At 39.9% G+C, this 17,367-nt stretch overlaps 2 protein-coding genes across 2 annotated transcripts in view; both read right to left on the bottom strand.

The window, feature by feature from the left end:
• The window catches only part of LOC145449522 (hsp90 co-chaperone Cdc37-like), a 148,494-nt gene that overhangs the window by 125,625 nt on the left and 5,502 nt on the right, over positions 1-17,367 (bottom strand). The gene's annotated exons all lie outside the window — the stretch shown is intronic.
• Positions 577-17,367, bottom strand: part of LOC145450082 (eIF-2-alpha kinase GCN2-like) — a gene marked incomplete at its 5' end in the record, with an annotated part of 57,372 nt that continues 40,581 nt past the window's right edge. Inside the window, 11 exon segments of the mRNA XM_080328563.1 lie at positions 577-583; positions 649-836; positions 895-1,134; positions 4,998-5,153; positions 5,223-5,342; positions 11,854-12,009; positions 12,071-12,278; positions 14,884-15,035; positions 15,101-15,334; positions 15,705-15,875; positions 17,187-17,306. Of these exon segments, the coding sequence (XP_080184689.1) occupies positions 577-583; positions 649-836; positions 895-1,134; positions 4,998-5,153; positions 5,223-5,342; positions 11,854-12,009; positions 12,071-12,278; positions 14,884-15,035; positions 15,101-15,334; positions 15,705-15,875; positions 17,187-17,306 (1,752 nt within the window).

Genomic DNA, 17,367 nt, shown 5'->3' with positions numbered 1-17,367 from the left:
AAAATGAAGGGCTGAAATGCAATCGAGCAACCATTTCAAAGGGCAGATTTGGTCAAGTGGTCGCATATTAGCATTAGCAACTAATTGGAGGTGGTTACTTTCCGAATTACAGGGTGCATGGACGCAAAATGACTTACGTACTCACAAAGAGGTGCAATTTTCGAAAATATATTCATTAACTGGGAGGAGCTATTTAGCATGGTTATTACAATAATTTCACTTGAAAGAGTGATGCAAAAATATTCAAAACTACTTTCTACTTCATCAAGTCCTAAGTATCAAAAGTAGTCTTGCTTTATAAATTGTTGAAGTAGAAGTAGTCTGAAAAAACATAACCCCTTAAGTAGTGCAAGTAGGCGAAAGTTACTTGAAAACTCTAAAAATTAGAAGTACTTTGTTACTGAACACTGAACAGCGAAGAGCTAAACACCCCTGGTTACAACACAGGCAAATCCTTACAATAGAAAAATAATGACTCAATTGCAGTAAAACCCCACAACATGCACTGATATCGTTTGAGTGGCAATGCTAATATTATGATTTACCACTGCAAAGAGTCGTTTGAAATAGTTCAATTCACGACCTGGCACAGTACAACCGGATTAGGTTCAGAATCACAAGAACCGAACGAGTGTCAAGTGTCATCACCTTTGCGGAGAGAAATCATCGCCGCCTTTAATTTTGTGTGTCAAGTATACCACCAGATCTTCTGTAAGCACGAGCTTCTCATTTTGCTTCTTGAATCCCTCCGTAGCGTCGTATGACCGCACCGCAATGATGGTACTTTTGTCTTGCAATATCACAAGGTGGGCAATGCAGCGCTTCGCAGCCATCTGCTGTTAGACAGCATACTGAAATTCTTGAAGTTGGACGATGAATTTTACTTTTTCGCACCTGAACTATTTTCCGATAATCTGTCCCAATACCACTCGGGCTCATCTCTGCCCGGATTCCGGCGTCCCACAATCGTCTCAAAATCCCCATTCTTTTTTTCAAGTGTTGCTTGCGACCGAATGCCACCACCAGCACATCAACAGTACTCAACGACTTGTATGGGCTTCGTGACGAGGCGCCGACTGAGTTATTTTCCGTTGTCATATTGTGCTGATAATCAGACTGCGAATGTGCCACGATCTGTAAGCCGGAATGACGATTCAAATTTGGTGCGCGAATTCCAAAGGTTTACAAGAACGTGTAACAGAGAAGAAATGCATGTCGGAAATTTTGCAAAGGCTTAAGAAGCGATGACGTGTGACCTTGCCCGGCGCCGAGTTACGGGGTGGTTACGCAAGTTGAGAAATTACTGATTAGATGCACGCTTTCTCATTTGCTATCATCTGTATAGGCTACTAATTCTTGTCTGCTTTATACACTCGTATTCCTTCGGTGTCACTTTTCAGTGTTTGATCTGTTATTAATACTGCGCATTGTGCAGTGCACGTCGTTGAATTACGTTGTCAAATAAAGATGCAACACGAGATTCTCGGTGGCGCAAATTCTGAATTTATTCGATTAGTTTGAACAGGAACCTTCTATGTTCCAATAAACTTCATTACTGGACGGACTTTATCGAGCGCAACCACATCGCGGATCGAATTTCAAACCTTTTGGATATGTATTTCTATTGATAAGGTCGCGACATGCGCACATATTGCTCTTGCTGCAATAACACGTGGTAAATTAAAAGCGCACCATTTTACGATCAAATTCGACTGGCTGATCGGGGCATACGTAGGCCGTAGGCCCCGGGCTGATATTAACCAGCGCGTTGTCGGCATTAAAACCTCAGGTGCATAGCCAGGGAGTTTCTCACTTATAACTAGAAATCCCGTCCTTTTGAAATGCCAATTCACTAATTCGTATTATCGATGCTGCGTACTGCAAATTAGCGAGAGTCATTTGTATGCGAAATGGGTCATCGATATCTCATGTGCAGTTGTGCACTATCGTCGGTGGTTTGATTTAGCGCGTCCGCATGCAGGCCTGCTACCGTCCACAGAAACACTTTCGCCAAACAGTAATATGAGTGCTGTAATATTGTTTGTGTTTATGTATCTATTTGATTAAAACTTATGCCCGCGTCTGAACAAATTGTGCTCGTTGCCACTGCGGAATCTGGGTATTTAGGTATGACTAGTGCACCCTGTAATTGTAAGTATTGCAAGTTTGCGGCATGTCTGCAATTTCGTTATCAGCGCAACCTTGCCGGCCGATTGTACAGTCCGATAAAATTGATCACACTATGTATTTCGCACAGCGTACTGATGTTGATTTCAGCAAACGAACGATCCTTATTAGATGTACAAATTCAACCTCATCGTTGGAAACGTAGATTTCATCGCGCGCTCTGAGAAACACCATCTTCTATCGCGATTTGACGACCAAATATACGTTCACCTTCTACAAATTAAAGTGCATTATCTGCATCGATGAGGGCCGCAAGCCGTGTTCAAAACATTTTGTGAACCATTTTTGAGATAAAAATTCTTGGAGCGCAAAGTTGAACAGTGTTTTATTGTGAGTGCCTGCTAGTTGGAATTTATTCCAATGCCCATAATATTAATCCTATTATGCTTTGCGAACATAAATCTGGAAATGCATCAATGCAATCAAAATCGATGTTTTAATAAGCAACAAATTGTCGCGATGCGAGCTACTCAATACTAAGTAAAAACCCATTGTGTTAGCGGTACGGGATAATGACTGATTGGCCGTGACCGTTTGTAATCATAATTCTTGTCTGTCTTTCGTGTTCCAGAATTGTCGCGCCGTGTTACTGCTCAGTGCTCAGTCCAGCGACGACTGCCGAGCGCGCGAATGCCGAGTGCGCAACAATCAATGACCTTATTTCGCATCATCTCAGCGAGAGATTGCGTCGCGTTACATTGTGCGATGTGCGTGCAGCCGTGCACAGACTAATCTCGCTAATTGGTCGCGGCCTCTCGTAACACTGATAATACGGCTCGTTGAATTGCAACTGATTATTAGAGTCTGAATGGCCATTTCGAAAGGACGGGGTTTTGCGTTATAAAAGGACGGGGTTTCGACACGCCCCTGGCTACGCGCCTGCCGCCACCCCATGCAAAAGTAAAAGTCGGCGCCTATGAGTCCTTGGTAACACAGAGATCATCGGGAAATGGAATAAGTACACTTTACCAATGTAATCGTAATCGACTACTTCTTGATTTCGCTCTAATCGTAATCCTAATCGCATGATCCAGCAGTGATCGTAATCGCAATCGATTACATTCATGAAGTAATCACTCTATGTCTGTTAAAGACAACATCATATTTTGAGTGCAGTGTAATTTTGCCACCGCCAAGTCTACAATTACGAACATGAAACACATACGAGATTTGCAACCTTCCGTGTAATACTTGATAGTCAACACACTAATAAAAGATGACAGGGGATATCACCAGACAATGTAATCAATTACAATTGCTATTACTCATGAATCACGCGATTACGATTACAGTGAAATATCGAAGTAGTCGATTACAATTACATGGAAAAGTTATCATGATTACTCACGATTACATATATTTCGCTTCTTAGAACTCGAGGCTTGAACACATATTGGAAAACAATAAAATGATTGCGATGAGAAAATTATTTTCTTTTTTATGTGATGCCATTTGCTTGTTACATCACAATAAACCCATTCCCAACTCTAAAGCGGACGATTTTGATTCTAGCTACAACTCACGTTAACATGGTGTAAAAGCGATGGCTATGTGGGCAGATTCAAATGTTGAGTGAAAAATTACAAAAGCACAACAGGTGCCCCTATGAAGATATTGTTTCGCGTCATTCTGAAGTTCTGTACCCCAAACGCCTTGTTCGAATATACTTTCGCGTTTTGCCGAGAATTGATCTACTTTTTGAGCTATGGACAGAATTATTTAAATTCGGCATTATCTGAGACGCAACCTAGGAGAATCTGCAATCTGCATAGATAGAAGACGGAGGATGATTCTCAGAAATCGCTACGCCAAAAGTAATCACGGGAGGCTTTTGTGGCTGCTCTGTTTGTGAAATGGGGCGTTCTGCTTCTACATTAGAGCTATCTACATGTCGATTATATTTACCCGACAGTGATTATTACGTAGGGGGACTCGCCGAATGGCGACAGCTTACCCGACAGATTCGCCGTTTTACATGTCACAGGTTGATCTATCGAAACTACACATTGCATTACATTCGATAGTTTATAATTAGTTTATTAACATTCATCCATGTGATGTTTTCCATTGCATAGTTGTCAGAGGCAAATAAGAACGCATATCACTGCAAAAGGAGTCGTTTGGAACTGTGAAATTTTAGGCAGCTTATTGATGTGCCATGTATATTCCGAATAGGACCGGTTCTCAACGTGAATAACCTTAGTGAACACTTGAAGTTCACAAATATCCCACAACAAACATTTTAACAGCCTAAAGTATAATATGTTTGGCAAAGCGGGTTGTTTTGTATCGGAAGCTAAATTGGCTCTTCCATATCTGGTTCGTTTCGTACGGTACGGTACTTAGACATATCGCCATTCGACGATATAATTATATCCACAGGTGCTAAAAGTCACTTATAATGTTATAAAACTGACTTAAAGTCAATTATACAGCCATGGAAATACCTAAACCAAACTAAAATCTCAGGACGAACGTTTCCGTTACCCGATATACGCGATTTCCCCTGCTGTTTTATCGGGTAACCTCGCGAGACAATTTTGTCCGAGAGATTTCCCGACAAATTTGCGTCGTCTGTGACGCACGAATGCGTAACCTTACGTCGGGTAATTTGTCGGGACATCTAGCGACATGTAGATAGGCCTACTGTCAGCGAGGCGAAGTCTCCCAGTAGTCAATTTAGCACAGATATTCGCCATTCACGTGGTCCTTCACAGGTGCCCCTGGCATGCAGCAATACGCAATAGAAGTTGGTGAAATATGGTCGTGGTAGCAAAAAGGTTGGACACTCCTGGTACAGAGGTACCCACATTGTCCACAGCGATGCTGACACCGAAGGTATGCCGTCTTGTCGGAGGATCGCAGCTCCATATATCCGCTGAATCTTCAATCAGCTCATTATACCGACCTCCTGCTGCTATCACTTCGTTACGCGTTTTCTTCTTTTTCATAATTTCAGCAGAAACCTATGGAAAATGCCATTGCCACACTTCTTCAGCGACTTGAAATTGAACACGCATAGTATTGTATCGTACCTGAAATATGATACCTGAATACTGATGCAGGTTGTACACAAATCCAAGATGAACGTTAACGGGCATGGTGATCCCGAAAGAATCGAGATATTGTCTTAACTCTTCGAGCTCATGGAGACCCTGGTAGCGAAAGAAATTCTATGATTTAATTAAAAATAGAGCTTCTAAGGCCACTTGTACCATGATACATATAGATAGTAACTGGGATTTTTATTTTAGTATGATGCAAGAAAGAAATAAGTCTTCAGTGCTTTTAACTTTAAGGATTTGGATTTTTCCGTCATCGCAGTTAGAATTAAGCTGCGTGGGCTTTATAATCGAACTACTATACGATACATAAAACCGGAAACGAAGTAGGCCTACACATATTATCAAGCTGGAAACATCGATTTTACCGCTCATCAACACAAAAGTGTATGCTCTCAAGTAGCCACACAGTTGAAAAAAATCCTATTTTCTAAAAACAGTCCACATCAAGTTATCAGACATGGATTAATCGTGATTAGTAATCGTAATCGATTACGACGATTACAGCATTTTCAAGTAATCGTAATTGCAATCGATTACATTCGAAAAAAATCGATTTCTGTGTGAAATAACGGTTACTTTTGACTTGTATAAGGACTATGACAACTGACCATTCGTGAATAAGGCAGCGTGCGATATTATAGCAGGTTCTAGGTTGCAGAAACGTAGGATTTGCAAACTATCCACTGCTCATTATTACGTCATGAGTATTAGCTTTTCTCGTCATTGCGCAACGAATTGTCCACACGTACTTAATATATGCTCGATGTACATGTAGTATACTGCGAATGTAAGAACCACGCATGTCGTTACTTGTATCGTAAGGACAGCTCGCAATATCTGTATTAAGTGGATTGCAGGCTATAGGCAGGCATGCGTATGTTATTAATTCGTGACTTCCCATCTGCTCTATAGTTAAAAGATATTGGAGTCGCCCAAACGTAGCAGACTGAACAAAAAGAAAAACTTCTTTCGTGACACGCAAACATAAATTGTCATTTTCTCACGTGCCCTTCATTTCCTCTGTGGGTGTCCCGGTGGCATTTGTACTGTGGGCTAATAGTGTGGGAGCCGTCGGCCTAAGTGCGTGCTCATAAGGTCTTAGAAGGTTTGAAGGTCGGAATTGAAAGTATAAAATGCACTGATCACAAATCTTTACGTCAGCCGTTACCGCTCCGGGGGGTTTGGCTGTAAGGGGGCAGCAAAAATTTGCATAAAACCGAAATTTCGACTCATAGGTACAGCGTCAGTTCCGATAGTTTAAGGAAGAGTACCCTTTCGCATAACAGAATATATATGAACTGACGAATGATACTGGTGGAAACGCGAGATACGGCCGTCGGAAAATCGACTGTCGGGAAAAGTTCTTGCCACATTTTTAAATCGCTGCCCAAACGAGAGTAATGTTGCAGCTGATAACAAGTTCAAACGTGCTGGTAAAATGCCAATAAATCCACCAGGTCACCGCTGTGTTGCAGTTGCAGTTATAAGTAATTAAAAGAATATTGGGGAGAGAGAATGGAAGCAGACGAAGTGAATATAGCTAAAGGTTATATGAAAATTACAGCTTATAAGGATTGATCATATATAACCACAGTCATCTATGCTCGTTGCTCATATTGCGATGAAGTTATTTCTATGCACAGTTATCGTGTGTACAGGATTTGTATCAATTAGCATGTGAGGCTCTTTACCTACGCTTGCTTTCTATGTCCGACATATATGACATTATTGCTTCAAATTTAAACAGCAGAACGTTCTAAAATTAGCCCTTCCCATCGTTTAACGATGGTGTATGGCCGTGGGCTGGGCATTCAATCAGTACATAAGGTACGGTTGAAGATGGCCAGTGTACATGCGCATTTATACAACGAAGTGACTGCGAAGAATGTTGAAGTTGAATAGCCTACTTCATGGAATAGTGAAAACACGGTTGATACAAGTTTCTTGTTATAGGAGAGGAGGCTATTTTCAAATTCCCTTTGCCAAATACTGGAGCGAATACGACTCTCCGATAAAAATCGAGGTATATGGGACAATACCTACCATATCATTTACTTCGGGACCAAGAACATTTGTGATTTCAGATTATTTTCCATCCCCTGGGGAGGAGAGATTCTATTCTTTCCGCACAATGATGCAGCATGATCATGTCGATAACGCATGATCCATTGACAATACGGTATACATCAGGGGTGTCAAACTGAACTTGCGTCGCGGGCCGGATTCAAACCTTCAGATCGTTCATTGGCCGCACCAACCAAATTATTCCAAAATATTACCTCAAAATCCCTGCCCGAGTTTGTCATTTGAATACTTATAGTATCAAGCCTATATACACAATAGTAAATTGCATTACATTGCGGATAATACGGGTTCTATTCTCAGAATCAGTATCAGTTTATTAATATTTTCATAATTTCAAAACACCACAAAACTGCTCTACTATGAAAAGATAGGAAGCTGTCGAAACGACTTGGAGTAGTCTTTGAAATCATCCATCCATCTTGGCCTAGGCGAAGTAGAGAAGAGGCATGCATAATTGCACACGCGCATTTATACAATGAAATGAATATGATGGATGTTGAAGTTGAGTACTTCTTGGTGCAGTGAAAGCACGGTTTATGCTATAGATTCTTGTTGAAGGAGAACAGGCTTTTTTAAATCACCTCACTGCCACATAGGCTACCGGAGTGAATACGACTTTCCGATATACATCGAGGCATGGGACGACTCACATATCATTTAGGCTACGTCGGTACCAAAAAGCATTTGTGCTTTCAGGTTATATTACATCCTCTGGGAAGGACTGATTTTATTCTTTCTGTAGAATGATGCTGCATAGCGTCATCTGGTAACGCAATATGCATTGGCAATTCTCTATGTCAGTGCATGGTTCCATAACATTTCCAGGAATTTTGCCTGAAGGATCTTTTGCTATCATTTCGATGTTTTGTGGCCCTAAATTTTGGAGTAAATCTATAGGGGAAATGTAAAAGCCACACCAACGAAATTATAAGCAACAGCTTTCAAATATTCGGTGTGCGTTTAATAATGGCATGGGTGCAGTTGTTTTGCTGCAATGAAGTCATCAGCAATCTTTGGTTCGGTTTTTGATAGCGAATCTCTCATGTCGTATACTACATACAGTTGGTTTCTTTATTTTTGTTTGATGAATAGGCTTGGATGTAAAGAGGATCTCACGTTAGTGGTTGGCTACAAAAGAAACGAGAACTTTCCTAGCCACCTTTGAAATATTTGGACAGGGCCAACTGTCCCATTTCTATGTAAATCTTCCCACTTCACAGTAAATAGAGTGGTAATAAAATGGTGCAATTTGTCAATGGATTTTCATTTTTTCGCTGTTTTCACCATGGAAAAGTTGAGAATATAAGACGTTTAGTAAAGAACAATGCTAACAAGACACACCTCTTTTCAGTGACTACCTATGTTACCTCAGTACGGGCAGAGACGCGTGTTTTCAGGGATATCTACAAGTAGAACCTCCCAAAAGTATGGGAACCCTCGACAAGTTCTATTTTTAGAAGCTAATTACTTGAGTAGTTTTCAGACTGTTCATTCTCTTCATACACTTGAAATAGTCTTGACACGTCTGGGAAATTGCTACTTCTATTTGAAATTGAGCAGAAATCCACGACATTACTTTCACTTCTACTTGAGTAGCGAAGCTGAACACTTTCACTGGTGGTGTTACATCAAACCCCCTGTCGGCTGTCAACTAGTCGATATTCAATAAGTCCAGGGTTATTCTTGTATATCCAGTTGATACAGCGCGATTAACTGTCGATATTGGTCAAATGCATATAAATTAGGCAGAAAATCAATTATTCACCTTCACCAGGCGTGGCTGGTAATACTTCTTCGAAAAATACTTACAACTGAGCGAGTTAGCATTGACTCATTTCCCTTATTTTAAAATCAAAACTGTTGACCCATTTGTATCGGATGCTTACATGTAGGCCATTCCGATATCCTATAAAAATATGTATTTTTTTTCTGGAAATCAACAGGAAAACACCACAAGATAGAGTATATTTATGCTAAACCAACACGTGAGAAATTAGATTTAACGCTATATAGATAGAGGGGTTTCAAACATACGGCCAGTCAAACTATTTCATCCGACCCGCGAAGCAATTCCGAGTGGATTGAAAAATGTATGTATTATCAATCACATTCGTAACAAATATTGAGGATTTTAGTAAGAAATACTTCCATTAATTAATCCCTCAAGACAGCAGATGTAAAGTATGCTCATGATCAATTGTTCATAGACCACATTATACCCAATCGATTACGGTGCTGTGGTTTCACTCTAGTCACAATTAGGAACAAGTAGCAGATATTGACGCCCAATTCCCAGAAGGAAAAAAGTGCATTCAGATTTCAGAGTTTTATCGAAAAATTGACCAGAAGTAAAAAGGCCAGTGCGAAACTGTCATATGTGGACTGTGGAGAACATGTTGTCACGAAAAATATAATTCAAACATCTGTGGTCGCACTGCTACATCAATTCTGACTTAAAAGGTCCCCGCGGCTTCATCGAGAGAAACTCGAATCGCGATTTAATAATAATCAATTTCAACGTCGGCGGTTACAGTTAAATCTGTTCTATTACTATAAATTCATACGCAGGGTTGACGCCAGTATACAACTAAATAAAGGGATCATAGAAATGCCAAATTATATCATAGCTAGAGCTACTGTTTTAACGTTTTAAAACTGGACGTATTCAACCTGCCAATCATCGCATTATTGACAATTCCATTGTTCACGAATTAAGATGTAACTAGAATTTCTTCTAAATTAATAGGCCTTACTGGTCAACCTTCAGGTTCAGAATTACCGGACTATGACCGTACATATCGATCTATCTCGCCTCTGCCACATGTCACCTCAATTTGTCGCTTGCCTTTTATATTCTATGCTATACTTTTCATTCATTTTCATTCATAACTACATCGCAATATGAGCAATGAGCAATGAGCATAAATGACTGTGAATATTTGTTCAATCTCAATAAGCTGTAATTTTCACATAATCTTTTGCTATATTTAATTCGTCAGAGCCATTCTCTCTCACCAATATTCATTTTAATGACTTATGAATGCAAAACCACGGCGACATGGTAGAATTATTGACATTTCACCACGATTGAACCTATTATCAGCTGCCACATTACTCTCGTTTGGGCCGAGCTTTATAAAATGTGGCAAGAACTTTTTCCGAAAGTCGATCTTCCGACGGCCGTATCTTGCGTTTCCACCAGTATCATTAGTCAGTTCATATATATTCTGTTATGCGAAAGGGTACTCTTCCTTAAAATATCGGAACTGACGCTGTACCTATGAGTCGAAATTTCGGTTTTATGCAAATTTTTGCTGCCCCCTCACAGCCAAACCCCCCCGGAGCGGTAACGGCTGACGCTAAGATTTGTAATCAGTGCATTTTATACTTTCGATTCCGACCTTCAATCCTTCTAAGACCCTATGAGCACGCACTTCGGCCGTCGGCTCTCGGTCTATAAGATTGAGATGACAGGATTATTCCTCACGCCCATTCGGCGCGGCTTCGGACAATGGACATATTTAGGTAGAAAGTTTCGGCCAGAGTCTTTCTTTGGTAGCACACTTCGTGGAGTCGGGAGAGGGGTATGCTTATTAAAACCAATATATTTAGCCACCTTAAATCGCGAAGAACATTTTCAAGTTAAACAAATCTCTCAAAAATATACTCTATAATAAGGTTGATTTACGTTATGCAAATCGTTAGGTGCGACAAATTGTCAGCAATAAAGTTGAGAAATGAGTATATTGTGATGTAACATGCAACGACGTCATATTAAATTATTTTAGAATAGGTCTTCAAAGACAAATTCTAAGAAGCAAAATAAATGTAATCGTGAGTAATCGTTATCGAGCACTTCCGGATTTTGCTGTAATCGTAATCGTGTGATTAAGAAATAATTGTAATCGCAATCGATTATATTCAGTAGTATTACATTCAGAAGTAATCCCCCCATGTCTGCACGACGGCAAGTGATGTCAAAATCTAATCACTGTAGATAAAGTTTTTGTTGCAGTCAAATCCGTGGAAAGTTGCACTTATTTTTCACAAAAGTTGCAGTAAAAAATGTATTTAATTTTCACAAAAGTTGTACTAAAAAGTTACATTTATGGACAAGCTCCTTGAAATTATTGGTGAATGAGATACTCGAATCGTTCCGTACCAAAGGCACTGTAGCAAAACTCAATGTTGGCGACTGCAACAAAATCCATAGCCTGAAAAAATTGACCCAGTGAAAATATAATTTTCGGCAGTGAAATAATCAAGCAAGCTATTTGCATATAGTGCCAAATATGTCCAGTAAAAATTAGTTTCATAAAAAATTGAAAAAACTTGCAAGAAGTTGCATGAAAAAACGAAAAATTTGCATGAGAAAATGAAGAAAAGTTGCAATATAAGATCTCTCCAAGCAGCTTAAAAGACCATACTGCACAACTTCTGAGTATTTATGAAGCTCCTGGAAGTTGTAAAAAAAGTTGCATAAACTTGTCCTACTAATCAGTCTTCGCGAACGCACCTGTCTCGCATCCCTTGACATTTGCGAATGTCTGTTTTTCACTAAATCCTTCAATTGATCTTGAATCTCACTGAGAGGACCCTGATGATAGATAAACATGAACAGTGCCGACACCTGCTGGCTCGTTAACGACGAATTCAATAGACGAGCTTCGAGCTGCAACCAAAAAGTCGCGATGAAGATGCACAAACTTCAGACAATTGATAATTCGGCCCACTTGTGATTTTGTTAATTTCTCCGACTTCGCCTCGGTAAGGGCACGCTTCACTTTGTCGTGTTTGTCAATGGGAATCCCCGAACGTTCAAAAATCGCAAGTAAAAGAATGGTGTGGTTCACAGTGATTTTGTACGATCGCTCGGTAAGTACAGGTATCGCGGAGATAATTTCGAAAACGACGGAAATGCATTCTGCTTCAGAGATAACACTGTAAATCGAATGATTCGGGTTTTTAAAGTGGTGATCAATTGTTAATGATAAACATAGGTTTAGTAACTAAATAAATTGAGTGAGGTGGTGCTACCAGTGTTGGGATCAAGTCACAGCTTCTTTTCAAAAGTCATTGCAAATTTTGCCTCAAGTCAAGATATATCAAAGTTTTTTTATTAATTCAAGTCACTCAGATTTTCAGGATTTGAGTCAGGTCAAGACATCTCAAATTTTCTGATTTCGAGTCAATTTCAAGAGATCAAATATTCTGTTTGTGACGTTTGATTTTACTATGAGGCATGAGGATGCATCTGCATGATTGCATATAGGTTTAGACCAGTGCCCTTCAACCTTTTTCGTCGTGGTACACCCTTTTAACGTTTACTCGAAACTCGTACACCCCTAAGGCCCTAACCACATAGAGACTGATTCAGTAGTAAGCCTAATCCAGGGGTGTTCAACCTTTTTGCAATTCACGGCCGTATTTCAATTATATATATAGCATACAGTCGCATTCCGGCAGAGAGTCGTCATGGCTCATCTGGACGTCATATACTCATGTTAAATCGGCTATTGCTAAGTTTGCACCATGGCACAGAACACCATGTGGTGTTCTGTGCCATCCCTGATTTCTTGAGATATACCTTGCGTATAAAAGTTTTTTGCAACAGAGCACCCCCCAAAATTACGAGTATTTCAATGCTAGGAAATGTGATCTGGCATCCCTTTTGTATTTGATTTTTGATATTTTGATTTCCTTTTGCAGAGCGCAAAAACTTTGCCACCTGGAAAATTAATTTCATCGATACTAAAGGTTGTTTCATATATAACCCATCAAAGATCTATCCATTTCTAGCCCACCTGATCAGATCAACGGGTAGAGCTGATGGAGAGCTTGTGTTAAAAAATTTTGGGCGCAAAATTAATGATAATGCATCTTCCGGTGTTTATTAATCACTTTGTTGCATGTTGTTAATTTTAACCGCCCATCAGGAATTTAGGCATAATCGAAATATATATTGGAATCGCCAAACGTACCAGACAAATTCGTTCTCCAACTTAATTGCGAATTATTTACAGATTCATATCCACAGTAACACACGTTCATCGCCATGAGTGAACATTTCACTGTTCTGTCCGCCATAGCGCACCAAATCATCTAGGTTGAATGCAAACTGATTTCGCAGCATCCAATGAGTTACCAGTAGTCAGATATTATAAGCTGTGCTATACCGTTACTTGAATATTGAATGGTGTACTTGAATCAACGACCGTAACAGTATCCAAGGTATACCGTGGTTTATGAATTTTTTCTGAAGGCTGAAAATGAAATTAAGGAGTCCGCGAAAATCCCAGATTCAAGTCATTCAAAAAACGTGACTCAAATCATCCCAACACTTGGAGCTACTAAGCAAAAGTTCCAAGTATATCTCGCGTACACAAACATCTAAAAGTATGACAATCATCGGGAAATACGGCCCTGAATCAAGCACCCAAGAGAAAGTAATCAAGTATTTTCTAACCCACGGCATTTTCTATATTAAAAGGCTGTCCACGCCTCAGATGTAAAATACTAGGGATGGTGTGAACGGGAGGTTCACGTTCGCGTTCTGTGTGTGAACCTCGGAAATTGAAAGGTTCCCGTTCACAAACGAACCTTGGTAGGTTCTGCACTGTGAACCTTTTTCATATATCACAATTTTCACTTCATTATAACATTTTGGTTGAGATTTATTGCATTTCAACTGCGGGCCACTCTATGCATTGCGCTGGCAGCATAAAAAATCAACACTAAACAAGCTCGCAACATGACAATCTCAAAAATTTTACTTGCTTTGTTACAAAAGTTTGCTTGAAATCTCCAGCTTTCCGTTTGTGAATATTTAGTAACTCTCTGCTAATAGCTTGACCCGCAATCACACAACATCAAGAGTGAAATAACCTACATGTAGGTAGTCAGCGAATGATGCTTATTTAACCAACCAATGAAATTGATATTGTTATCTAATGAAAAAAATCTAGAAGGCGTACGGGGTCAATCTTGATTTCATATGTTTATTGTATCATAAAAATCAATTCCGTGAGATTGGGGTGTTGGCTACTGCTGTATAACTTGTCAAAGGGGTAATAAAGGTAGCAAGTACACAAACCTGTTTCCTACTCTGCTTAATATCAACGTAGCAATACTCAGACGTCGAGTAAATCGTCCGTTCTGCCCAGACCGTTGAGGTGTAAGCTTATATTCCCTTCCAAGATCTCGTCGAAATTGTTGATAAAGCGACGGAAGATATTGATTTTATGGGGTTATTATATCATTTGATTGTCCCAGTTGATACAATCGGCGACGTTTAAAACATCATTATGTACCTCAGCATTGTGGCATTATGTGTTCCGAGTCGTCGGTAGGTATCGTGTACAACTGTGCATTATTATAGGCCATCACTTCACTGAAATGTAGGGTTGGAATTAGCAATATAACGTCACGTGACATCATGAGGTTCACGTTTGCGTTCACACAGAACCTTTCAAAAAGTTCGCGTTCACACGAACCTGAATCTTTCAGAGGTTCACACCATCCCTACAAAATACTCTGAATCATTTACTTGCATGCAGTGGGGGTGACGATGTCAAAGGCGCATTCCCACAGTTCTTGCGGATGAGAGCGATGTATCTTTGATTGCCTGTACACCTTTTCGATCGCATATCTCTTCAAGTTGGTGATACCATTTCGGCTTACATACCTTGCAAAGGGCATCTAAACCAATGTTCCATTCAAGCAAGACTTGCGCAGTATATTATTTGTCGAGTTGAGCATCTTACCCGCAAATCATAAGGTAGCGTGACGATCACCCCACAAGTATCCATGAATGTGGCGAGACCTGGCGTTTGAAATGCAGGTAAATTTCTGCCATCCATGTGCCCCATTTCTACTCCCCTGAAGTGCTGTCGCGGCAGTAACAACGGCAGGCTGATCTTCACGGCTCCGTGCTGCTTCATGATCGAGATTAGGGTAACGTGAATTTTCTCTTGCATCGGACTTACGAATGAGTGGTTCTGACAATGAGAAGAATGTGTTTAGTGAGGGAAAAATTTTAAGAACATCTCCGGTCAGAAGCCAGGATCTAAACTAGGTGTTTGAGTGTGTTGCTATTGCAAATCAAGTTTCACCCAAAATTACCCACATACCTGACTCGTCATACGAAATATGTCTTCTACGTTGGAACAGTGAAAGTTTCCACATTTTATATTTTTCATTTGGTGGATTCAACCATGGCTGTTATGACACCAAAGTTTGAAATAAATATCAAGGAGATATTTTAGATTATAAATACACAAGCAATGGCTTTGACGAAATTTATGTGCAAAAGCATCAGCTTGGCTCGCTAAAAAATATGCAGGAAACAACAGATTAAAAAGGAATTACCATGTAAAGATCAGTGTCATAAGATAAGTCGTCTTGCAGTTTGTCATGTTGAGAAAAAATTTTGAGCATGAGATTGCGCTGCTGCGGTGAATCCGGGCCGTTCATGGCTTGTAGAAAATTTTTCAGATGTGAGTTGTTCTTTTCAAAATCAGGTGGGGGAACATGATAATCCTGAAGATAGACGAGAGCCTTCAATATTATTACTCGGTCATATGCTAAATCAGCTACTGTGGTACAGGGTTTATTTTCCCCATTTGGAATGACAATTTCACTCATGAAGATGATGCAAATATACCCCAAAATGACTTTCTAGTGCACGCGAAATCCATAGTGTCAAAAGTAAGTAGTGTTGCCTAAAACACTGTTACGGTAAGAAGACATGAAGTAGACTAAATAAACAACACCCGAGCAAGTAGTAGAAGTACTTTGTTACTGACCACCTCTGCAAATAGATATATATGCAAATAATGTATAAAAACAAACAAAAATGTTGATTCAAAGTTCTAACTACATGCTTACTGTATTCGTATAGTACTGTTCAAACCTTGTTTGTTGCAATTGGTACATTACGAATTACACAGGCCGTCATTTTAATTGTGATTTTTAATATTTTGTAAATCCTCACTTTTTCATTACCTAATATTAACACATCCACTTGGCAGCCTTTTTAAACAATGTCAATCACTGCGTTTGACATAGAAATAAAATTCATATGCGGCAAAACAATTTAAAATTTTGGCTCTGTCCGTCAGAAGATTTCCGCTTCTCATCCAGCCGCTTGAGCAAAATAATTGCCAAAACATGTTGTTGGCGGCATGCAAATATACTGCGACAGGCACAAACCGATAGATGTATCAGGTCTATTTACGACATACCCTACAGAACATTTACTGCATGTTAGGGCAGGATATATGCACATTGTAGCGGTCGATGCAACGACTTGTTGCAAGACACGCTGGTATAGTGCGTGATTGGAGTCGACGCTACAGTTCCTGTTGTACGCACTAGCCGACTGACTAATGAACGCTCTCAGTTTTCTTGCAATCCTGATCACACACGCAGATCCAAGAAGCTTTCTTTATTAACACCGAACAGCCAAATAGTAGTAAGTAGTGGTCAGAAACTTGTAGATTTACCAGGATCAAATCATACTGCAATATAATAACAAATATGGAAAGTACAAAGTTAAATGAATCTAATTGTCTATATATGACTGAAGCGACGAGCACGCCCGCTACACTTGGCGATCTCTCAAAGCATGTGCTTCACAGACTACTTCGTCAATAAGATTAAGGTGGGAGGAAATGAGGTTAGGTGCAGGGGTGCGTGGGAAGATTACTGGCACCCTGCTGTGACAGCTGTTACACAATACACACATGCACATTCAATCTTGACTGTAAAAATGCTCAAGACCAGTGGTCATGCTCATCTCTACCACACATCCAGCAAAGGTTTTTACGCACGAACTCGACGAATACTCACTCTGAGCAGTTTTTCAGCAGTCGGTCGTTTGTCAGGAGAATGATTCAAGCACTGCTTAATGATCAGGTACTCGATCAACTTCGCGCCTCTGTTGAAATTTTCAGGAAACGTGATCTCTTGCTGAAACGTAATATTTGTAATAAAATAATAACAATAAATATACCTATTTGCACATGAAATC

This window comes from Botryllus schlosseri, chromosome 11, assembly GCF_051294905.1.
Source record: "Botryllus schlosseri isolate E-star chromosome 11, Bs_hap1, whole genome shotgun sequence".
NCBI classification, from domain to species: Eukaryota; Metazoa; Chordata; class Ascidiacea; order Stolidobranchia; family Styelidae; genus Botryllus; species Botryllus schlosseri.
Note: the sequence above shows the minus strand (reverse complement) of the source record. Positions and strands in the feature narration are given on the sequence as shown.